Source organism: Elaeis guineensis, chromosome 1 (genome assembly GCF_000442705.2).
Source record: "Elaeis guineensis isolate ETL-2024a chromosome 1, EG11, whole genome shotgun sequence".
Taxonomy (NCBI): Eukaryota; Viridiplantae; Streptophyta; class Magnoliopsida; order Arecales; family Arecaceae; genus Elaeis; species Elaeis guineensis.
Window position 1 is genome coordinate 107,797,542 of NC_025993.2, and position 24,286 is coordinate 107,821,827.

Genomic DNA, 24,286 nt, shown 5'->3' on the forward strand with positions numbered 1-24,286 from the left:
CCCACGATGGCTGACATTTGATTGTAGAAGATGACGGGACAACAAAAGGATCCACAAACAAAAAGAAAAAGGAGATTCGATGTACACCTCCTAGGTAGGATATCACAATCATGGGCCACCAAATAGTGGCCCCTCAGGATCCTTGCAACAAGTTGTACATTCATTATAGCACAAAACAGCTGCGCGGCCGCTATCACGGTTCGTACGCATGTGCTTGGCACCGGACCAAAGACTGTACCCCACTTCACATGCTTATTGGTGGCATTCCTCATCATTAAGATTGCACGATCATTTCTCCCGCTATGTTCTTTCAAATTCTATCACCGACTCTTCTTCTTGTCTTGAAGGTGGCATTGACGACGATGACAAGAACAAGACCGAGCATGATCAATGCCCTCTTCTTTCAGACTTATTTGCATCTATATCTAATATTTTATCTTTTCGACAAATTCATCTCAAAATCTCTGGAGATTAATTGTTCGTTATTCGGGTTAAATTGCTGGACAAAATGTAAAATGTTATTCCTGGACAATCATCTCTCTGGTTGATTTTATTAGATTTTTTTTTTTCTTGGGTATATTAGTAAGACGGAATTTTTGCTCAACTATTTGGCTTAACAGACTTTTGATTTGAGGATTTCCTATTATCTTGGTTTCATCATGCTTAAACTTTCAAAAAAGAAACTGTATTTGTATATAAAGATCTATATAAACTAAACATTTCTATGAAGACCGAAGAAAATTAAGATGTTCAGCTATTCTATAACTAAGGAAATATAAGACAACGTATATCAGCCACATTAGTTGTGGCGTGATAATTTTGCTCGCCATGGTGCTCGATGGTGGACAGCAGTCACCAAATCAACTTGCGCTATCTTGGCAAATGGATTCTCCGTCAATGGACCTTTCCGTTGAGAGTGACAGGGGGACAAATATACGAGTAGGAAGAACCCATTTTTCTTTCTTTCCTCCAGTCATATTCATGCAGGGTGAAATGCAAATACAAAATAAAGAGCTTATGACGGCATAATTAAGTGATTGTTATGCTGGGTGATTTGGCTTTGTTATCATGCAATCATGGAGCTCAATTATCCACATACGACTAACCAGTCTTATCACCTATTCTCCCACCTTCTAAACGAGTACTACTCGTCTTTTGGCGGCAATTGGAGTCGTCCATTGCAGGCCATGATTAAGACAAGAGGAGGCCGGCGTGCACTTATTCGCAGAGCACCAAGCTAATCAGTGTCAACGACTCCTTCCGAAAAACCAGCTAAAGAATCCACCAATATCCTAAGGGGTGTTAAGTTGATGGGAGTGGGGCCTAGAATCAAAATGGACAACTTCTATTTCAACTATTTAATTGGAGGAAGTTTCGTTCCAATTTCATTTCTGATGATGGCTGAGAAAAAGAAGCATAACAGATTTCTTCACACTAACAATAATATCCATGAAAAAAAATTTGCAAGAAAGTGCCCAAAAAGCTCCTACCACTACAGAATCCATAAAGGATCAGATTTATACAGTCTTAACCCACATGCTGAAAGGTTATTTTCATGTTTCAAATATAATAATGCTTAGGCCATAATCGAACAACCATACTATAGTGCTAAAGCTCGCCTTCAAAGATATCCACGAATATAATGAAACTAAAGCCTTAATAAACTGTTGTCTACTTTTTTTTTTTCTCCTCCTTGATTAAACTATTTTCTCTGCTTTTCTTAGATGAGGATGATCAGAAAGAGTTCACCGTAATGGAAATATCAGAAATAAACATCTAGCGGCATGCTGTCAGTGGGGCTGAAATAACAATGGGCAATCCCTCAGGTTCAAAAACAAATGATCTACTGAAAATCCATGAAACTGCAACGACATTGTATCACTTTAGAGAAAGATCGTTAGCAAGAAAAAAGAAACAACAAAAAATATACCAGGTGCCACTCCAAACCTTCAAGAGAGCTGAAAATTGTCGAGTGGCTGGTTACTAGCGGGAATGGATGGTTCAAAAAGTTGTCAGTTTTCAATATTACTACATAAAGGAGACAAGGTAGGAGTTAAAATGTCACTAATCAGTCCTGTGACTTGAGTCAAAATAGTACTGCTGCAAGAGTCAGATGCTAAAGTTAAATCTTCAAGCTTTCTTCATCAAATACATCTGTCATAGAGAAAAGAGAAGAATACTTCATTCAGATAATATTAAAGGACATATACAAAACCTCATGCTTACAAGGGCATATACAAAATTTCTATTCAATTAATATCTAAATAAGTTACCAGCTATGCAATGGCTTCATAATTTAAATGCTATACTATAAGTGAGAATCACATACTAGCTCCTTTGGCGATTTCTCTAAAAGAAACCATATTTTGCTCTCCCACATCTCAAATGGAGTCCCATGCCAGGGAGGCCCAGAATTTCCATTGAAGAATGGAAGTAGGTGAAGGGAATACACCAAGTTGTGGGCTATTGTAGCATTGCTCTTGCCATGAATCAAATGCCCTACATGGTTCTTTAACGAAAAGGAAAAGGAAAAACAAAGAACCAGATGATTTCTAACTGAATGCTCAGGAAAATGCTCGATTAGCAGGACAACTTCCTAATTCGGAAACATCCCTCTAACAGCCCAAAAACAATTAAATGATTAGGCTTGTGAACCAGACAAAGTAGCATCATGCATAGCATTTGTAACTGCTTGTTTATAAGGTTGGGCTGCTTCAAACACTAGAAAACAAGATGGATGCCTACTGATGAGAAACTTACTTGGTCTACTAAAACTAAAGGATGGCAGTAACTGCAACTTCAGAGTAATAAAAGGATGCTGATGCCACTCAGAGGCACCAGTATATCTTCCCTGCTAAATCACTAGGCTGGTGGCCTTGCCGCGATTAAGAGCAATGCATCATAATCACAATATATTTTTTAAAGCTTTGGTCAGAAGACAGTTGTAATATGCATTGAAGGGACATAATGGAAAGACTACAGAGGTCATGGATTACATGCCAGAATACTCCAGTCATTGGCCTCATCTCACAAGACCAAGAGTTTGAAAAAAAAAAGAAAAAAAGACATGGAATGGTACCATGAGCATTTGCATATATGTATTTTGGTGGGTGAACCAGTGACCATCAAGGAATTAATTTGACAAATAAGGGAGACTCCAAGGTGCGCAATTCAGCATCACTATAAATTACACAGAACGAATTAAGGACAGGACCATCTTTTATTGAAGTTCGCCAAACCATGTACTGAATAAAGTTAAAGCAACAGCTTTTCACTGACCCTATCCCAAAAAAAAAAAAAAAGGAAATGAAGGATGATATCAAGAAAAAATATGGAAAGGATTTGATGGACCATTACATCGAAAAGAACCAGATACATTGAAGTTGGAAAAGGCATAAAAATAAGTTTTACTGTTTTGCAGTGAAAAATTACCATATATTAGCGACAGTCCCCTACATTTGAGGTAATTCAACATGAAAATGCTGATCGACTATGTTTGAAATGAATAAGTAAAAAGATACTAAGGAAGCTAAAAAGGATTGATGAAATTATCAACCTCACTACCGCCACAATGCTAATCTTTATAAGGTGTGTGTGTAGATAATTTAATTTTACGAAGTTAAATGGAATTGTCGTATACCATGCCAAGTAAAATGACTGCACACATGGTGTACAATGAGAAAATTATGTACCACATGTTCGTTGTACTAACAACCTCGCTTTTATCTCCTGCAAGATATCAATGCTACTGATATTCAGATTCCCTGTTATCCTTGTTTTTTGCCTTTTGTGTATATCCTATTTTTGGATTTAGAGGAGATGAAGACAGTGTCGAGCATTTCATGAATGATAATATTCATTCCTTACACATAAAAAGGAGGAATTTTCCTATATATGAAGTTTTATATCACACTCCAGTATTGTCATGCCCAAGAACTATTAGGAGGTTATAACAGAGTATATTAGTGAAAGATCTCAATCAAAATTAACTTTCCATTTTAGAACTATAGCCAACTTCATAATAAATGCCTATTTAGGAAACCAAGGTGCTATTTGGTTTGTCTATGGATATGCATAAAACAGATATTGCAAAGCTTTGACTAGAGATATAGTGACAGAAATATTGATGAAGAACAGGGCAAGAACTGCTTTTCATAAAAGTAATTATTCAGTTTCTGCAACCTATCAGTTTTTCCAAAATAAATTTTATAAAAGGCAACCAGATAAGTATTTTCATAAGACTCACTTATTTTTAGGTTTTGCTTAAATCTTAGGCCCATTTTAGTAGAACTTGACAAATAAATATCCCCTCAACATTATCTAATTTGTAGATAGTAACATCACTGTATTAGCAGTATGACTCTTCAAGCATAGATCTGGACCTATAGTTGATTTAAAATCTTCAAACTATTCTCTTAATTACAGAACCATTTTCCCTTTACAATTAAAAGTATGTTGGATCCTCCATTCATTGGATTGTTTATCATGTCTCCATCTCATGATTGATATGGCATTACCGAATCACAAATGTAGTTCTACCTTAATCACTTGCTATATCCTTTTGAATGACAATGTTGGATCTTCTGCTTATTGTTCATAGAACTCTTAGACTTTTCCATGACAACAATACTTTCCCTGCTTTTTTCAAGCAAACTGATCCTAAATTCCTGTGCACAATGATTTCAGTATTATATAAAGGAACATGTCACAGATCAAGGATACAAAATTATGTAGCATTCAAGGTTTTCCTGCAGGCTTCTCCTAAATGTTGCTTGTCAACAATCTTTGCAAAATGACCTACAATTATGTCTTATCGTCAGCATAAAAAATTCAAATCATTCAATAAAGCCATGCATCCTAATCAAGCTAGTTTTCTTTATATATGAAGTGCATGTAAATTAGTTATAAACCAAATCTGACCTTCACAGCTCAAATACCTATCTAGTCTCTAGAGTACTTACTTTAAAAAACTAGTCCCTGAACCACAAAAGCAAATCTCCAACAATCACAGGGTTTTCTCCCTATCTAGTTATGACATCAGAACCTCCACTAACCAAATAATATGACCGACATACCGACACAATGGTTTGTTCACACTAAATTACAAAAGCAATTTTCCTGCACCAATTGATGCACGACAATCTGAATTTGGATTCCCAATCAGACAAGGCTTTTAGAACTTAAATATCTAGTGTCCCTATCTTAGAGAAAAGGAATTCAGAACTACTAAAAATCAACTCCAATAAGCTGAACTGAACTGGTCGGGGATAGGCACAGTTCCACCTATATATTCAGTTCACTCCCTTTGGCTCAGAAACATCGAGAGAACATGAGAGAGCACCCCCCCACCCCCCCCAAACCTGCGCTCACAAAATCAATAGAGTGCAAGAGAGTGGCCCCCTACTCGGAAAAATTGAGAGAGAGCCCCCCACTTGTGAGCACCATGCCCCCTCTTGATGATCTGCCCTCCCACTGGCGGTAGGTCCCTCCCCCTATCTCTCTCTCATGCGCACATGCTTGGGGCAGGGTTAGGGTTTGTTGAGACAGCCCTCCACTTTATCCCTCCCTCTCTCCTTCTCTCTGTCCACCTCCCTCTCCCTCTATCTGAGAAAGGGAACCAACCAGTCCCTACTTTTTTTTATTTTTTAATTTTGATTTGAAGTTAGCGAACTTCAGTTCGAAATTTGAAAATAAAAAAAAGTCCCAAACAAACTAGAACAGCATGGCATGGCTCATACCATATAGTACCACTAGCTAATTGGTATGGGTCGTGGTACCAATTCGGCGGACCTTCCTCATATGCTTTTAGAAATCAGCCTCTAGGTTCTTATAGGAGAAGCTATGATGGCATTTCTCTCGCCAACAATGTTCTTCATGAAGAAAAGGTAATCTCAGTTTCTAATTAAATTCTGAACGAAATTTGATTTCAAGAGGCAAAGGATCACTGATCCTAGGGTAGACTACAAATCATACATTAGATTTGAGTTTATATTTCCAAACTTCATCTAACGAGAGAAAATAAAGACATGCTAAAATTTCAACATTCAAATATATGCAACCCTATACATTATGCCACTAAGATCACTTTAAAACACAATCGTAAGGACTTCAAAAGTTTCCTAATTAAACATTATTGGAGGTTGGAAATATAGACAATGATTTGACATAACTGGACCTCAAAACCTAGATAGTGTAAAGAAAAAAATGCTTATTACAAAAAAAAAATGTAAGTTATTCTGCTTCTAGACTTTTAAATGCTAGGAATCTGACATCAGTTATGGCTCTCCATCAAGTCATCCATTGGTATGGATCATCCAATCACAGTGAAAATGCCAACTAATGATCCTAAAAGGAGTTGTATTTCATCATGAATCTCAATATTTCATTCTTCTCATTGATCTATACATCTTCAAAAAATAATAGATCATGATGATGTGGCAAAAAGTATGCACCATCTTCTGCCATACAATCCTATACCGGATGGTATGGGACATACTGTACCATGCCAATACCGTATTAGTATGGTGTCTCGTACCGTATCAATACTCGATATATTGTCTCGTACCATATCGAACTGTGTACCTACCAAACCACATACCGATAGTATAATAAGATGGTTCTGGTACGGGATCCAATGCTAAGACCAGAATCTAGGTATTTACCTTATGCAAATGCTTATGCTTTTTAAGCAACCTCCACAAATCTGGTTTGCACCTTATGACATGATCTTTGAACATTATCATGCTTCATTTACTCCCTTTGGTTTTACCACATTGGGCCTTCCAATGAAATGTTTTTGAAGAGCTTCCTTTTTCCATGACTGTATCTTCCTCACATTCAAAAGTAATTTCATCCCAAAGTAATTTTACCATTTTTCCAGGAGTACAAGTAGCAGATTGCTCCAATGCTGCATATTTTCTGTCAACAATCTCTACCAAAAATAACTTGCGTTTAAAGCATGCCTTCATTGTCAAGCATGACATCTCAGGGAATAGTGTAAAGTTTTCGGCTTTAAGTTAGATTCTTAAAACACTGACCAACTGATGTTACCCGTTTTCCCCTTTTTCCCAGCAATGGTTTGTTTTGTTTCCTTATTAGTTCAGATCCACAGCCACATCAATATCCCTTGCATTCTCAGAAAACACATGTAGCTTCTCTAGATCTCCACAAGAACTCCTCAAACCACTAAAAGAACCCCTACTTACCAAGCAAGCTGCTAGCCTTTGTTAGTAGTTACCTTAATTTAACCATCATTTTACAAGTGCTACTCAATTCCTCAACTTCTGCTGATGTCACTGTGACAGATATACTGATGTCAAAACTCAGTGGCATCAAAATATTTAAAAGAAGACCACAGTGGTTAAACTAAATTGAAGAACAACTTCAAAATGCTGATAAGAAAGCAGAAGTATGCACATCAACATATAACCTTTAATGCTCAGTATTAAGAAGATACATAGTTGCCTAGATCAAAAATGCATGAGAAACTGTTAGTTACTCCTGTTCTTTTAGAGCAAAGCCAGGAAACAAAATATATAATATCTTATCTTCAGATCTGAATCCTCCAGGACGTGACCAAATTTTAAGATCAGAAATAGGCAAGGGTCTCGACTTATCCTGCACCAACAAGACATGGATAGAACATGACGGCCCTCCTTCACACATGCTGTTAAATCTATAATGAAATTATCTTTCAGTAGTTTCCATGTCAAAGCTTAGCACTCTAAGCAAACCGTGTCAACTCCAATTCACTTCAAGGGTCTAGAACTATTGAGCTATTTAGCTTCTATTCTAACAGAACTTACACCTTATAACATCCAATCAGAACTACATAAATACATGTGCATACTACTGTATTACTGTCTTGAAATTTTATAAACATTAAGCACTTGAAATTCACACATACATCTTCTAATTAATATTCATAATGGACATATAAGTGACTATTAGGTCTGACCAAGCTGATCTACAAGAAGACTTACATATATGAGTTAACCATATTAGTTAGAGTTTTTTCTAAAAAATTTAAATACCATTCCTTTATGCTTTCTGTAATTTGTTTGCCTCCAATATTAATATTTAGGGATATATCTTCCATCATTATGTGTTTATTCAGTGCTTTGTAAGACCTACCAGGCAATTTTTTGAGCTCCCAGGACCCTGAAAATCCTTAAAACCCCAAGCTGAGAACCCCAATTTTTACCAAGCTTGCATCTGGCCTTTACGACAAGCTACCTCATCAACAATCCAACTTCTTTAGAGTTTGATCTATTTGAACAAAGCTAATTATTACAATGATGATGAAATAGAAACCAGGATAATATGCACTCAAATATTAAAATTTTCAAGTGCTAACTCACTAAGGTGGAAAATTGTTGCATAAAATTAATTGAAGGCACTGAATAATGAATGTTAACCAAACTGCAGTAAATAGCAAAGGCAATAGCTCAAAGACGATTCAATTTCAAAAGAGATTAACTGCCTATAATCAAACATGCATTCTTGCGGGTAATTCAGTTGTTATTCTTGAGAACTAAATCCAAGAATAGACTTGTTTCTGATTTTCAACTCAAGTATTTGAATGCAAGGACCATGGGGCGAAAAAAAAAAGATGATGTTGCCTAGGCACTTGAAACTTTGGTTTTGTTGACATGCCATACAGTTGGAAATGGTACATCATATCATTCATGATACTTTTTGACTCTTCGCATGATCAATTATAATGGTGCCATCTTTCTATGTCTGTGTTCAGCTCTTCTATGTCTATGTTCCACTCTTCTAGCCATGTGTTAGCCAGTCCACTAGTTATGGTTATGTATATATCCACATATATTTACTCAAAAGCAGGCAATATGTGACCCAGTTTTCACCCTGTTCCTTTAAAATCCTCCCTTGTACCATGACATTTTTTGTTGTTCTAATTAACTTAAACTAAAAATGAAAGAATGGCTTGACCTAGCTATGGAAACATTGTGATTGTGTAGGTCAACTGAATACATATTTTGACAGCAGTTTAACTGCAAATAACAAAGTATTTTTCAAATGTTAAGACAATGGTAACTTATCGCGCTTATATCTATATAGTTGCACGTTACTTTTTTAGTTCCTCCTTCAGGTCCACCTTAATCAAACTCAGAAACGCACCACCACCTAACAAGCAAGTTTATTAGTCCAGTAACCCCAAAAAAAAGTTGGGGGTCATAAGTCACAATTCTGGGTGCAGTTAGCAAGCAATGTGTGCTGTGTGTATCATGAGCTGTGTAATAATATCGGTTTTCTCCAAGTTAGAAATAAGAAGTTATTAGTGCACAGAGTATTATAATATGAAATAATGGGCAGAAATATTTTTTGATCATTCATACCTGTACAAGATTCATGTTGCAAATGCAGACATCTTCTACTTTATGGAAAGCATCCTTCCACAGCCGAAACTCTTCGATACTGCACATCAATACTGTTACACTTGCACCCAGTGGATTCAGTAAAAAAAATAAAGATGCTAGAGCTCACCGTAGTCTCTTGGTGTCCTTTATCAGCATCAGCATCAGCATCAGCATCAGAGGACTCATCTATGTGGATGATCCGACCAAACAACTGAAAAGGAGGCCTAATATTCTCCTTATTTGGATTGCAAACTGCAGTCGCAGGAAGCTCCATGTGCTGGAAATGGATGCTACCTTGGCTGGGAGGCGATGAGCTCTCCGATTGTGGCATACTCGCAACATTTAATTCTTTAGGGACCTCAGCTGTTTTCTGGTGCATGCCATTGCTACACTGATTATCAAAGTGCAAGTTATCAGTATTACTCGGGGCAAAACTGGGTAATTTGGTTACACTGATCGAATTATGCCTGGCTCCCTGCATGCCAGCAGGAAACATATTGTAGCTGAACAGTGATGGTGCTACATTCGCCATCATTTTATTAGTCATCCCTGTCATCGGAAAGAACATTCGTTCCTCTGCATCCATAAGTAAATTGGGATACTGTAACAGCCTTGGTTTCTTTGGGTCAGAGTTTGGGGTTTGCATCTGAGGAGTGGCAGAATCTAGCTCCACTTGCCAAGGATTGACACTTTGAATGTGTTGTGAAACCTCTGCCTCATCCCAGGTGACCTAAACAGTAGAAACAGTTAATGCAAGATCATTTAAGTGAGCTTAAACAATTCACGTCACTCAAATTGATATTATTCCTTTTGTTTGTACTTGACTGAATTGAATTTTCTAAGGAGATACTGAAAGAAAGAAGCAGGAAGATTTTCAGCAAAATAAGTCAATTATTGATGCCTGAATTTATTTGTTAAGAGTGAATGCATGTAATTTATGGAACGTGTAAATAGAACGCCATTACAGTTGTACTGTATTATATACTAGTAGCTAACAAGACCTTCTATATGTACACTCGGCAGCCACAACTTTATGATAATCAAGCAGTTTCATTAGTAATTATCAAAGACTTGACGGGAACATCAATATTTAAGCCAAGTTTAAATCTGATTAAGATTGCTTCAAGGAGTTTTGGCAGGATTATAGACAGTTTTTCTCCTAGTCTGATTTCAGGTAGAACTCAGTGGTTGTATTTGCCATATGCATGTCTACTTCAGAAGTGCAGCCACTCCATTCTAAACTAACTTCAAGCCCTATGCTTACCAGTCTAAGACTCAAATCTGATTTAAAATCAGATGAAAGGGTTAGAGCTGCCATTTGACATATTCTTAATCTATTTAGTTTGTTTTAGATAGACAAGATATGTATTGCTTAGAGATGACACTAGATATTTTTAAAGTTATACCATCTGTATAACCATGTAAAGCAAGATCTTTGTCCTTAGATGATATTTGACAATCAAATAAAGCACAGCTTCTATCCTTAACGAGGGGTCACTAATGGATAATGATGGGTTTGTTAGCATGTCCCCATGTTTTAGACTCCTCGTAACAACTTAGCTTGCAATTTGATGAACTCTTTTCTATTTAAGCTTGCAGTTGACAGTTTAGCCACTTTAGTTTTCCTCTATTCTTCTTTTCCTCTTTAGTCCCTTAATCATGTAAGTGTAGATGCCCCCGCATCATTGGCCAAACTCCCAGTATCAGTGATAAAATATTCCATTGGAATCACATTCACAAATAAATTTAGTATGCTCAAGTTTATTGTCATTTGTAATAAATTTCACAATGTTGTGTGATGGTTTTAGCACTTGCTGGTCATCAGCCCTGTTTGTGAGATGGAAATATATGACAATAATAGCCAGTTGACCTGAATGTTTCATGTGGTGGTCGAAGTGTTCTTGATTTGGAAAACATGATATTGCATGGATCATCCATACGGTCTTCAAATATCTTAATTATATTAATGATGTTATAGACAATTTTGGGAAAAATAGACAGTAAAGCAGCATTATGAACGGAAATTTGAGCTCGACTCCTCAATCCAGAGATCACAAATTACATATGATTTTACATTCAAATGTTACCTTGTCAGATGCATCCTCTTGGAACAATATAATCAGATTTTTTATATGTTGTTGGATAAGTAAAACAAAATTCAAGATGCAATAACATAAAATCAGATTCTATTTCCAAACACTTTTATATGTAAGACAAAACATAACAAGTATGCATTCTCACAATGCCCTCATCCTAACAATAATCCAAAGACAACAGCACTCAACAAACAGCTCTCACCCCTAAACAACACCTAAAAAGTACAGACACAAAAAAAAAAAAAAAACCCGACCATTTGCGAGAAAAATCCAAATAGTTCTTGCCCTTTTCATATTTTTTTTTTAAGAAAAAGCTGCAAAATGGAAAAGTCGGCAGAAGATTTTTAATTGCAAAAGCAAACAAGGTCCCCAGAATATCGGAGTTGAATCTAAGAGAAGAAAAAGAATGACAGGGTAAGAACAGAAACTGAACAAATAAATTACCTGAAGCATCCGCCATGGAGAAAGGGGCCACTGAGCTTGGTCCTGGACAGTGGTGCCGGACACCGTTCCACGGAACACCGTTGTCCTGGACAATCCCTCTGTCTCTACTGACATCCTGACTCTCATCCCGGCAGTCCAAGGAACCCTCAAGGCCGCATTCACCTTCTCCACCCCAACCACAAAGTCCGCCGCCGAGGCCCTCGGGTAGTGCACCACCTCAAATGGGCGGCCCATCTCCGCCAACCTCACCGCCTCCAGCACCGCCTCCGCCGGAATCCTCCCCCTGGCATTCCTCGAAAATCCCTTTCCAGTGCCCATATTCATCTCAGACCTGCCAGACCTGCAGTCCGGCGCCGCCGCCGCAGGAGGAGCAGCAGCCTGGGGGGCGTAGCGGAAGTAGTCGTGCGGTCCACCGGCACAGGACCGCGAAGCTCGCCGGATTCCCACGTAGAGAAGGCCATGCCTGTTCTTGATGAAGACCACCGAGTCCCCGGCGACAAGCTTCTTGGCGTTGACGAACTTGCTCCACCCGGTGGTCAGCAAGTGCCGGCGAGGTGTCCCCCGGTAGATATGCCGGAATGTCCACACCTTCCCATGAATGTCGCGGATCGTCACGTTCTGGACCGGCGGCTCCGCCGCCATGTCCAGCGGTGGAAATATCGAGTCCGCGCAGAACCTCGGCACCGAGAAACCCCCGCCATTGTTCGCGTCGCTCGGCGTCAGAACCTTGGCGAACGCCGCTGCCTCACCATCGTCCGGCTCCTCCACCGAGGAGGACGGCGGCTCCGGCGAGAGAGGCAGCGGCGGTGGCGGGCGGGGGTCGAGGAAGATGCGAGCGAAGACCTCGTCGGTGTCGGGGTCGGCGTGGAAACCGATGGCGGCCGCTCGGCAGAGGAAGAACGAAGGGCGCCGGCCGCCCCCGGCGGGGAAGTCGGGCGGGGAGGAGGCCTGCTCGGCGTGGCCCTGGGGGAAGTAGCAGACAGCGGATCTCACGACAGGGAGCTTGGCGGCGGGGCCAGCGCAGGCTCGCCAGACCTGGGGATCGACCGCCGGGAGCTCGGTAGAAGCATCGATCGCCATTAGAGTTAGGGTTTCGAGAGCTTGAGATCTCGACAAGAAGAGAGCGAGGATCTCGACAAGAAGAAATCGGGGGTTAGGGTTTCGATCGCCCTCTTCTCTCTTTCACTCGCCCGCTTCGATCGCTGGCTTTCTTGAGTTCTTGGTTATGGGGGGAAGAGTTTATATATAGTGAGGGAGGGAGGGAGGAGTAGAAGAGAGAGACGGTCCCGTCTTGGAGTCGGCGAACGGGCACAGAAACAGGTGTTTAGCGGAACTGCCCTTGTATTTTTGGAGAATCACGTTATTACCATTTCCCATTGGATTAACTAGCCTTGATTGTGGATGAAATTACCAAGAATGCCATTTTAGATGCACGAGATTGCCCCTGGAGAGCCCGAGGTTGTCGGGATGTTGGGATCTCCTAACCTTTTCGTTGGCCGGCGGGAATTTATCCGCATCTCACTTAATTAACAATTAAAATACATGCTGCTCCAGTTGTTTCCCCCGAAAAGCATAACTCGGCGACATCCGCTTTCGGGGGATTGGACTTTCTACCGGTTGTTAAGATGTTTGGGAATGGACTTGGGGCGGTGAATGAGAGAGAGGCGTAAAATAGTCTTTTTAATTGAGGGAAGGGGGTCTCTGTGGGAGTCCACCACACGGGAATTGGACCTTGTGCTCTCCAATCGCCACGCCGTGTGGGTTAGGAGAGAAAAGTGCCCATAAAGCCGAAACCCTGCAGTGGACTCACACCATTCTTGCTCCCGAGCGGCTGTCTGTACTGCAGCAACATGGACCGTCTGATTTAATATTTAATACTTATATACGGCCCCGGATCGACGTTTGATGGGGTCCAAACGGGGACACGCTCAGCCGATAGATTAGATCGGAACGAGTCCGAAAAATAAAAGGGGACCCACGGTGCCCAAACTCTTGACATACGGGGGCATTTTCGTCACCAAATTTCTATTTCTATTTTATTTTTTAAGAAAAAATTCGGTTGTCGTATTAGCTTAAATTTCCCGATCAGGCTCGAGTCGATCTCTTTTGGGGCGTTACGGAACGCGACAGAGAGGCCGCAAACCCGGATCGTGCCGGCCGTAACGGAAACGCCGAAATATAACGCCGTGATTTGTTGAGAGATAAACCTTCCCGTCTTTCGAGATTCTTTGACCAAGTGTGACACTATGGCAACCGTTGGAGCCTGGCTGTTCGATTCTGTTGACATTAAATTGCCAAGTAATAGTCTTTTTTTTTTTTTTTTTTTAATCCAGCATTAAAAAGTGTTTTGGGCTTTAGAGTTCCATGGAATTGAAGCATATGTTCGGGAATTGGAATTGACCGCAACCTTGTCTATCTGGGATACAAGGGAAGTCCAAGGTAATTAATGGCCTCCATCTCTTTTGGGTTGTCAGTTAGTAACTAAATCAAGTTGCGTAAGCCATCTTTATGGACCATCTAGAGGTGGTCATGCATCTGATAAGAATACATAAAAATTGATGGGACCCACCTAGTAACTAGTGATGAAGTCACATAGCCAATGCAGGACCGCATGGATTGCAACATTTTTTGTCTACATGCTTGCCATGAAATATTTCTCATGTACAAATTGACCAGTGCAATGAAGTATTGTCCATCCCGTGGTCCACCATTAGATGCCCAAAAGGTGAACGCAAGTCTACATCTACCATTTTCTCGATGATCTCATTGTTGTTCACCAACCAAATATTTATTAAGAGTATATCTCAACGGTGATCAGACACTAATAAATTATCTAGCTACTTATTGATTATTAAACCGTTCGAGAATGTTCATGTCATGTTTATGAAGCAATCATGTGTCATTTATGCATAATGTCATTTTCATGGCATGTGTCCGTAATAATGTTGCTAGATCTACTGTTGTAATCTTCTGGTACGCTTGTTCTGATGGCCAAAAGTATTTGTATATATGGTGTGGTCCTATAGTCCAACACTTTTTTTTTTCTCACAAAGTTGGTGCAACTCACAATGGGTCATGCTGTAGATAGAATAATAGAAGAGATTGTTAGCTGGTGATGACCGCAGTGTGGATGGAGAAGAAGGTGATATTAAATAGCATGGGTTGGATAAAGACAAAAAGAGGACGTAAGCGTGGCGTGTGCGGATATCCGGCAGAGCGAGGACGACGGAGGGATGAGGATGGTGGCGTATACCCGGAGGACGAGCTAGGGGTCAAACAATGATTAATATATCATAAAGGCTTCTTGGCCGCGTGGGGAGATGGGGTACCAACGTACTCTTGTTACGGGGACTATGGGACGAGGACAGGTCTTGTCCCCTTTCCATGTGAACCGGTGATGGTAACCGGAGAATCCAGCATCTCGTGAGTTGAAAAATAAAAGAGGGTTGGATAGGCGCTACGGACGTTCAAGCGCCATGCATCCAAACTTTTTTATTTTTATTTTTTTGACAACATCGGATTTGTTTACAGTGATCTAAAAAATAATATATCTGTATGGATCAGGAAATAAAATATAAAGAAATTCAGAAAGAATATTTGACATAGTATCTGTAACATAATGCTTATGTAAGCTAAAGTGTTCGTTTGCGAGTTGGTAATTTTTTTACTCTTATAATTCTCAAATTTTGACCGACATAGCTCAAATCATCAGAAAAATGCCATCCATGAATTTAGTAGAGATGGGTATTGAAATGTTGCTATGCAGGTCGAATCTGAATTTAAAACATTTCGTTGGATCAGTAATTGAAGTTGTTGCGACCCCAGATTCAGCTAACCTTGATATCCCTTTCTATTGGACCTACTGTGCTTTGTTACGCAAAAGCTTAGCTTGGTCTTTGTACGATCATTACCATAATGTCCTTGACTCTCAAGTGTAATGTCCTGAAAGTTACACTTAGCCTTATTTTATGGTTGTTTGGACTTGTACACGATGACAAAAAATAGAAGTAGGATGAGGCTAGATTGCCTAGCTTGTTTGTAGGCTTACATTATATTGTCTCATGAGCTTGATTTTAAACTTCAGGCTCGCATGGTGCTTGTAAATAATCTCTCATGATTATTTAGCTTGGTCAATGATCATTAAATTCGAACATCGCCAATTCTATTTTCATTTTCTAAACTCATAATGAAGCAATTTTACTATTGCACTTGTTGTTACAAGGCTCTGGAGGTAAGATCGATGTTGAACTGAGTTGAAGAACTAAGACTTGTGCTGACGTAAACCACGAGCAGAATCTGCAAAAGAAATCCTAAAATCATGGGTTGTCTTTGGGATTAGAACTCTCCGATACTTAAGTCAGTCGGGACATTGAGAACAGGTAGTGAAAATGAAGAAGTAGAAAGCAAGAAGTGAGTTTGAGTGAAAAAAAATGGGAAAGGCTTTAGTTCCTCAGTGAAAATTTTAACAGAATTTTATCTCTATTTACTCAGATTTAACTTACCTTCCGAAGAGTACCTTATTCTCTTTTTATAGAGAGAGCTCGTTTAGACCTTAAGTTGTGAGGCTGTTAGAGATCTATTAGGTCATTAGAGATCTGTTAAGCTGTTAGGTCGTTAAAGATTTGTTAGATCGATAGAGAGTTATTAGATCATTGGGTTATTATAACAGAATAGCCAGCTGTGCAGAGATTGTGGGACGATTATTCACGTAGCAAATGACTGGAATACAAATAGAAGATGATTACGACTAAGCTGGATGATAGCTGTTAGAGAACCGTATGTAGATATAGTGGCATGTCAGTAAAAGATCGATGTGTGATAGCTGATATCAGTAATTATCTGAGCTGGACATCATGCTTTTGGTATCAATAATCAGATCGGTCAGAAACTGATGTAAGCTAATTTGATTGAGGGAGATCGATAGATAATCAAAGTAAGTATCTTGCTTACTAGCAGTTCTAGACAGTCGATTTAGCAGATAATACTGAAGAGTCAAATCGGCTAGAGGCCGATGTAACATGAGAGAACAAATATTTTAGATAACAATCTGCTATCATGTGTCCAGAGGATGATGAGATCAGACTTATGATGAGCTCAACTATCAATCTACTGATGAGGTCGGTCTTTAGCTTTCTGATGAAGTCGGCCTCCTGATTCTCGATGAGATCGGCTTTCTGATGATCTCAATCTTTTGATAAGATCGGCCTCCTGATAAGGTCGATCTTAAGATGAGCTCGACCTCCTAGTGACGTTGGCAATCAAGGCTCATATCAGTATACATGTCAATTTAATAGCTCCTGAGCATGAATCTCAAAAATATTAGCTGAGGTGGTATGACACCTACAAAAGCACCAAACCTTACCCTCATGTCTTAAGATTGTTTGATATCATAAAAAAGCTTTGAGGTGGTGCAAATGTATACGTCATAGGAATTGAAATATTGTAATAAAACTACAAATCATGAGCTATGCAGGTTTTAAAAAGTTAATTAAAGTTATAAAATGTGGTATCCTGGTAATTCTTTTGTGATGATCCTTACATAATTTGTGAAACAAATTATTCAAATGCTAGTTGGAAAAGCATGTAATCTATTAGTAACCACATGATTAAAAGGTCAAGGGGATCCCTTTGTATGATAGTAATCCAAATAACTTTTATTAACTTATACTGGTTTTGGTCATTCAAAATGCTAGCAATGATCTGCAACCTTTTGATGCAATCATTCAACATGCAAGGCTTGGGTGTAAATTTGGAACAAGGATACATACAACAATTTTGTAACTTATTAAGGAATTGAAACACTATAAAATTGTAAATTCCTACTTTGAGCCCCATGTAATAAGCAAGGAGTGTAGGCATGTTGTACATTCATTCATTCAAGTAGTGTGAGCAACCTTCTTGCATGCAATAAGCCCAACTATTATTATCAAGCTAAGGATACAAAATCTATTAAAATCCTATTATAAGTTATATAAATTAAATTATAAATATCAAAACTAATCTATGGTCAATCCAAATAGATCTGTGTTACAGTATTCTCTTGTCCATATAAATCATAGGCCGAATTAGCTACGAAACCATTTGTAAAAGCTCAGAGTGTTATCCGAAAAAGCTAGTTGAAAAGTATTATTTATATTTTTAAATCTTGTATAAATATCTAAGATTTATCTATAGCCGATGAGGAGTTATAGACAACCATGTTTTGTCATTTTGGAGAAGATAAAGTTTTAATATGTATAATAAAAATACAAATGTCCAATGGAAAATATTCTTCATTGGCAGATTTTTTTGCATGTTCCAAAAACAGAAACGTCATTCTGGAGAAGACTTCTTAGCATCCATCCAAGGATGCTAAGAAATCCAGTAGTGATCATTTCGCTGAAAATGAGTAATGAATTGAGATATGTCACTTTACATCTCTTCCCACCACAAATAAACAATAACAATAAAGGATAAATAAAAATTTGGATGAAATAAATCCAAATCTCTTCAAAATAAATACAAATATTTTTATAATAAATACAAACGAATCCAAAACAAATAGAAACAGAATAAAAAAAGATGCTCCATAGTAAATACAAACTTTGCAACAATAAAATAAATAGAAATAAAATAAATAAAAATACTCTAAAATAAATATAAATTGTATAGCGATAAATAGAAATGCCTTATAATAAGCACAAACTTGACCCTACTTCTTGATGCGCATGGACTTCCATGACCTGCCCATCTGTATTAATTATCTTAAAAAAAAAAATCTAATCTAAATGAATGAAAGAGTGACCATTAATTTTCATTTTTCTATGTTGATATCCATACGAATTGGATAGATTGGATGGTGAAGAAGGTGATTAGATGACTGAGACTAGTCTATCTCATATATAAGATGATCAATAAAAATAAATCATAATTATTAAATTAAATATATAATATAGATTGAAATTATTTTACAAGAACAACTCTAAGAATTTATTATGGAGTTCTTGATTGAATCTATGTCAACAATATCAGATTCACCCTTTCAACCATCCCCTTAAATACATGACAGTAGAAAATTTTGATCTTGATCGAACTTGAACTTGCCCATTTGATGAATCCCCAAGGTCCCAAACTCGTGGATCCGTCTTGGAAAACCAGCTTCACTTTGTCCTGTCACCAGACATGCAATTGCTGATCATTTCCAAATCCCAATTCGAGTGCTGGCACTTGGTTTCTGAGATAAAATCACTACTGTTGCAAAGTGACAAACCCTCTGGAAGGAGATTTTACAAATCACCTTAACATGAACAAGAAGAGAACAGACCAGAAAGCGCATCGTAGAACTTCACATACAGGATATTTGCTCCTTGTGGTATACAAGAGAGTTCCAGGGAGGGTTTCCAGGAAGAAATGCGTCCTGCCAACAAACTAGAACGCATCAGCATTCCCCAGTTCCACTAAATTTTACGAACAAATTCATCTTAGCCATATTTTTTTATACGACCATCAACTCTCTGTAATCCGCCTCCTGCAAGATCTACGCAGGCCAGCAGCCGATCACAGCGCTTAGTTGTATGAACCCCATCATCAAGCGCGTATCTAAATACACAAGACACATCACAACATAGATACTCGAGCCACTGACATGTGCGCTGTACAACAGCAACCTGTCTTGCAATCCTGAACTGCACGTCAGCCGCAATCAGCCAAACAGCTACAGAGACGAAGACAGAGGAAACATTATTTCTCCAGCATACCGCTACCACAGCACTTTGTGAGCCACCAAAGGGTCCAACACTAGAACAGGCTTAGTTAGCCACCAAGTGGTTGTCTTGCTCCAATTCAGGGTTCCAGGAACATCATAAATTTCCCGTATCCCAACTGTGAACATGTTACACCTGTAGGTATGAACAAGGGAAGCTCTCGCATGGGACATAAGCGCACACCCAAAAACACTATGTCAACATTTAAAGGCGACTCATGCAGACCAAATCATTGTATCCATTCATTACAAAATGAACGTTTCCAACACCTCAAAGCAGCAGCCAAACAGCTGAGAGACTCAAGCAACTGTTTGCTTGCATGACAATCGATAAATTTAATATAGATGCCAGATCACAAAACAGAAGGATCTTTTGTAACATCTAGCAATGCAAATCACAATGGAATCACATTCAATATAATTATTACAATGGCCCGCAGGATGATTTATAATCATCTGCTTGCATCTTAGTCCGCCCGAGACTGGCCAGCTCGAGAGGAAAGGATGATGCCAACAATGAGACCATAAAGGGCAAGTGCTTCAGCAAAAATGAGAATGAGAATCATGCCCACAAAAAGTTTTGGCTGCTGTGCGTTGGCCCTGCAAAGAAATTAGAAAACCATCGGGCTTAGACATTTTGACATGCTACAAATTAATCCAAGTCAAACATATAAGAATCTTTAAAATATCTGATTAGAGACCAGGGTCCGACCGCTCAGAAACACCAAAATAACAGGTAAGGAACAGAACAAGTGCAGATATTATAGCTACTCACCTGACTAACCAAGTGACAGGACAAGTCATAAGAAAATAGCTAGTTTTTTATATGAGGCCCACCATAATATGAGAGCGACCAAGTCATCCGTTCCATATTAATGAAAACTTTGGTGCAAAATAGTCCCATCTACAAACAGCTTCAGACATCTGACCTGCCATAATCAGCAAGTTCTACCTTGTGCCTAATTTCCACACGTGGATGCCCCACAATGACCATAATCAACAGTTGAAATCCAAAACATTTGAGGCCAGTTGAACAAACACTCATGCATTCTCTACCAGTGCATGCTTTACAAAATCCTTACCAAAGACTAAGTTCCATGTTTTGTTAGTTTGTTGCCTCCTTCCTGATCTTTTGATGTAACCTAATCATTAGTGGAGCCTTTGATTCATATGCATGTACTGTCTCAGTTGTTTCACCACTAAATTGATTGGTGGGACACCTATGCCTACTGTTCTTTACAAACACTACCCTTTTAGAGTTCGTGCATCATGACTCAGTATTCTCCTCCAAATGACAGTCACCTTATGTAACTTGATCTTCTCTTCTTCCTTTTCTTCTTCTTCTTCTTCTTCTTCTTCTTCTTTTAAATAACACCGCCATCATATAACAGCTACAACTTAGTGTCATTTTATCAAATGGTAAGCCTCAAATGTATCCAACAAGCAACTAACAAAGGGCATGTCTCCACTTCTTCCACCGAAGAAAATAAATATCTAATATCTACATTTTCTGTAATGTTCAGCAAATTTGGCAGATTGCAAGAATGACCAAGCTTGCATCATTTGGCTATCGGTGGTGGCCATAGACTCATTACAACTTATTTGCAAACTAGAGTTTCATTCTGTGCATCAAGTTACTAGTTGGTCCTGCAGATTTAGTTATCATATCCATGGCCACATACCATATTTTGCCTTGTCAACTCGTCCAAAAACAGCAAACAGCTCAGCACCTCCTCTAGCACATTGCTAGTCATTACATCTTAGAAGTATGGATTACAGAAGAGGGGCAGATTTTCATGCTCGACACAATCACAACTAAACCAAAGTTGATTAACCGAATCTGGTTTCCAGTATCATTTCCATAGAAGGCTAGCTCGGTTTGCTATTATGCAACCAAATGATGCACATGGAACTTACATCCTTCGACCTAGGCAACCTTCTCAAAATATTGCTTAAAAGATAAATTTTAACATGAGTTATGTTTGCTTTAGTTTCAAATTGGCAATCAATGTCCATATGCATAAGAGGTACAGTTAGAAGGGTTTTATCAAACCATTAAATAAATTCAATCTTGATTTATACATGGAACAAGGTTCATGAAAAGCCAATAGTGGTTAAGTCAGATTCTGGACAATGGAATTAACTTTATTTCCAAACCAAAAAAAAAAAAAATGATAGTCATAAGTGAATTCCATTGAGAACAATTGATGCAGAATTAATAGAATAGCAAATAATAGTTTTTCCAGAAAATTAACATCAAGAGAATGCTGCCATCATAGAAATAAGCATTATCAATCTTCTAATAAACAAAATCATGCCGATACTACAACAATCATACATACAATTTCAATTATTTAACTTCCCAGAGCAAATTGAAGCAAAGAATTTGTAAATTGAATATGAATTGTGTACATCAGCCAAGTAGCAATCAAGTGGACAATACAAGCCAATGACCATCTAAAGAAGCAGAAACCTCAAACCATAACAATGAATAAACTAAGGAGGCGTTTGGTTGGGGAGAGTGGGGGTCTAGAATTGGAATCGGAATGGATGACTTCCATTCCAACCGTTTGGTTGGAAGGAGTCCCATTTCGATTCCAATTCCAGGGTGGAATGGGAATAGCTCAATCTATATAGAGCTCAATCCCTACTCTCTTCTATGGATTCAATTTTTCATTGCAATTCCGATTCTGATCACGAACCAAACACTTCGGGGGATTTGGCCATTCCGATTCTGATTCCAAACCATTCCGATTCTCATTCCCATTCCCATCTTGATTCCGGTTACGAACCAAACACCCTCTAAGTCCTATCTTCAATGTGAGTAATCACAGAAAAAGGAAACTGTTAAATAACAAAGAACTAGACAGAAAATGATGAAGAATCTCTTTGAAACAACAACAACAACAACAACAACTGAAGAATTGGATGTACTAATTAATCTCTGCTCAACTATAACAAATTCCCTGTCTCACAAAATCTCCTGCCATGAATAATTCAGAAACTATCATGGAACATAATCTCACCCATAGAGCTAAACAGATAAAGTAGAGAGCTAAAATACTCATCCTTTCTAACCCTATCTTCTGCAACCACAAAAAAAGTAGTGAAAAGACAACTTACAACCCTATCATATTAAGCCTCAGATTGATTCTGCCATGATCAGATTACTAAACACTTCCACCGAACACCAGACTAAAAGACAGTTTTTTTCAATCCATATATAAGATGAGAACTCAACACAATCTCCTATTATTAAAATTGGGACTTCTCACAATCCTTCATCTTATCGCCTATAACCACTGCCAAAAACTATGCTTTTTTCCTTTTTTTAACAAAGCCAAATATCATCACCTTATCATTCTTAAGTCATAACAAATGTGAATTTTCTTCCTATAATTCTGATTATACTAAAGTAATAAAAGACACGCACGCACAAATATCAATCTTTAAACACAAATACCAACTCATAACACAATATCAATCTTTAAACACAAATTAATCACCATACGAAATTTGTCGACACACAAGATAACCAGAAATCAAGATGAATTAAGAATCCCGGATCCACATCAAAGTTCATAAGAGGCAAAAAGGCGGGAAACAACGCTTACCGGACTCCAGCATCGCCAACGATGCCGATAGCCATGCCCGCAGAGAGCCCGGCAAGGCCACAAGCCAGCCCGGAGGAAAGATGAGCGTAGCCATCGAAGAGGTAATACGACTTGGCCTTAGGGTTGATACCGGTGCTAATGATCACGGCTATGATCAACCCGTAGATCCCAAGCACTCCAGCCATGACCACAGGCACGATCGACTTCATCACCAGCTCCGGCCGCATCACCCCCATGGACGCCACCCCCACGCCGCTCTTCGCCGTCCCATACGCTGCCCCCATGCCTAAAATCCCAAAAAAATAAACAAAGAATTAGGAAACGAAAACCCTAAGATCGGAGATCAGAAGAAACCTTGGGATCGGGATATCACAGGAGAAGACGAGGGCGGCCGCGGCGCCGAGAAATCCGAAGAAGGGGGCGGTTTGGTCGCCGCTGAAGCTCGACATCGTCGGAGATATCAGTGGAACCCTAGATATCTGTCAAAATCCAACACCTATTCAGGATCTTCGAAACCCTAATCTCAGAATATATAGAATTTTCGGCGAAGAAGAAAGGAAACAATTGGGGAATGGGTGTAGAATGGAGAGGGGGCGTCGAATGGAAGAGAATGAATGGCTTCCGGTGATCGGAGGGAGCACCCGGAGATTGTCTGATTTACACGTTTTATCACAATAGTCCGAGATGGATGTGAGGAGATTTTTGGAATTGTATGCAATATATGATGCTTGCATGGACAAATCTTGTGGGCAGACTGGATTTAATTGTGGAATAAGTCGGCACAGATTGCAAATGGACTAGCCTGGCCAAGACCAGAGCTGTGGATGAGCTGAGCAACTGGAGTCAAATTGAGTCTAAATTAGATTCGATTAAATAATTATTGGACTCGAATAACCCATATAATTTTTTAAATTAAGCTCAAATGATAAAATATTCGATTCAATCGCTCATGAGTCTAATTAAATATATTTATTTTTAATATTATTTATATTTTATTTATATAATATA

General features: G+C 38.8%; 2 protein-coding genes across 2 annotated transcripts; both read right to left on the reverse strand.

The window, feature by feature from the left end:
• Window positions 1-1,957: 1,957 nt before the first annotated feature.
• LOC105038384 (auxin response factor 18) lies at window positions 1,958-13,142 on the reverse strand. Its single transcript, XM_010914177.4, has 4 exons — window positions 11,924-13,142; window positions 9,511-10,113; window positions 9,363-9,441; window positions 1,958-2,154 (listed from the first exon to the last, which is right to left on the reverse strand). Exons 1-3 carry the CDS (start codon window positions 13,001-13,003, stop codon window positions 9,403-9,405), a joined length of 1,722 nt encoding a protein of 573 aa, XP_010912479.1. The 5' UTR covers window positions 13,004-13,142; the 3' UTR covers window positions 1,958-2,154; window positions 9,363-9,402.
• Window positions 13,143-19,883: 6,741 nt separating this feature from the next.
• Window positions 19,884-23,938, reverse strand: LOC105038385 (V-type proton ATPase 16 kDa proteolipid subunit). The gene is made up of 3 exons (XM_010914178.3): window positions 23,652-23,938; window positions 23,279-23,564; window positions 19,884-20,264 (listed from the first exon to the last, which is right to left on the reverse strand). The coding sequence occupies exons 1-3, from the start codon at window positions 23,725-23,727 to the stop codon at window positions 20,132-20,134; spliced, it is 495 nt and encodes a 164-aa protein (XP_010912480.1). The 5' UTR covers window positions 23,728-23,938; the 3' UTR covers window positions 19,884-20,131.
• Between the last annotated feature and the right edge of the window lie 348 nt (window positions 23,939-24,286).

Coding starts and splice junctions, on each gene's coding strand:
- LOC105038384 (XM_010914177.4), bottom strand. CDS start 13,003: ATGGCGATCGATGCTTCTACCGAGCTCCCGGCGGTCGATCCCCAGGTC. Junction 10,114..11,923: donor CTCCATGGCGGATGCTTCAG/GTAATTTATTTG, acceptor TCTACTGTTTAG/GTCACCTGGGATGAGGCAGA. Junction 9,442..9,510: donor AAGGACACCAAGAGACTACG/GTGAGCTCTAGC, acceptor ATTGATGTGCAG/TATCGAAGAGTTTCGGCTGT.
- LOC105038385 (XM_010914178.3), bottom strand. CDS start 23,727: ATGTCGAGCTTCAGCGGCGACCAAACCGCCCCCTTCTTCGGATTTCTC. Junction 23,565..23,651: donor GGCCGCCCTCGTCTTCTCCT/GTGATATCCCGA, acceptor TTGGGATTTTAG/GCATGGGGGCAGCGTATGGG. Junction 20,265..23,278: donor GTTGGCGATGCTGGAGTCCG/GTAAGCGTTGTT, acceptor ATTTCTTTGCAG/GGCCAACGCACAGCAGCCAA.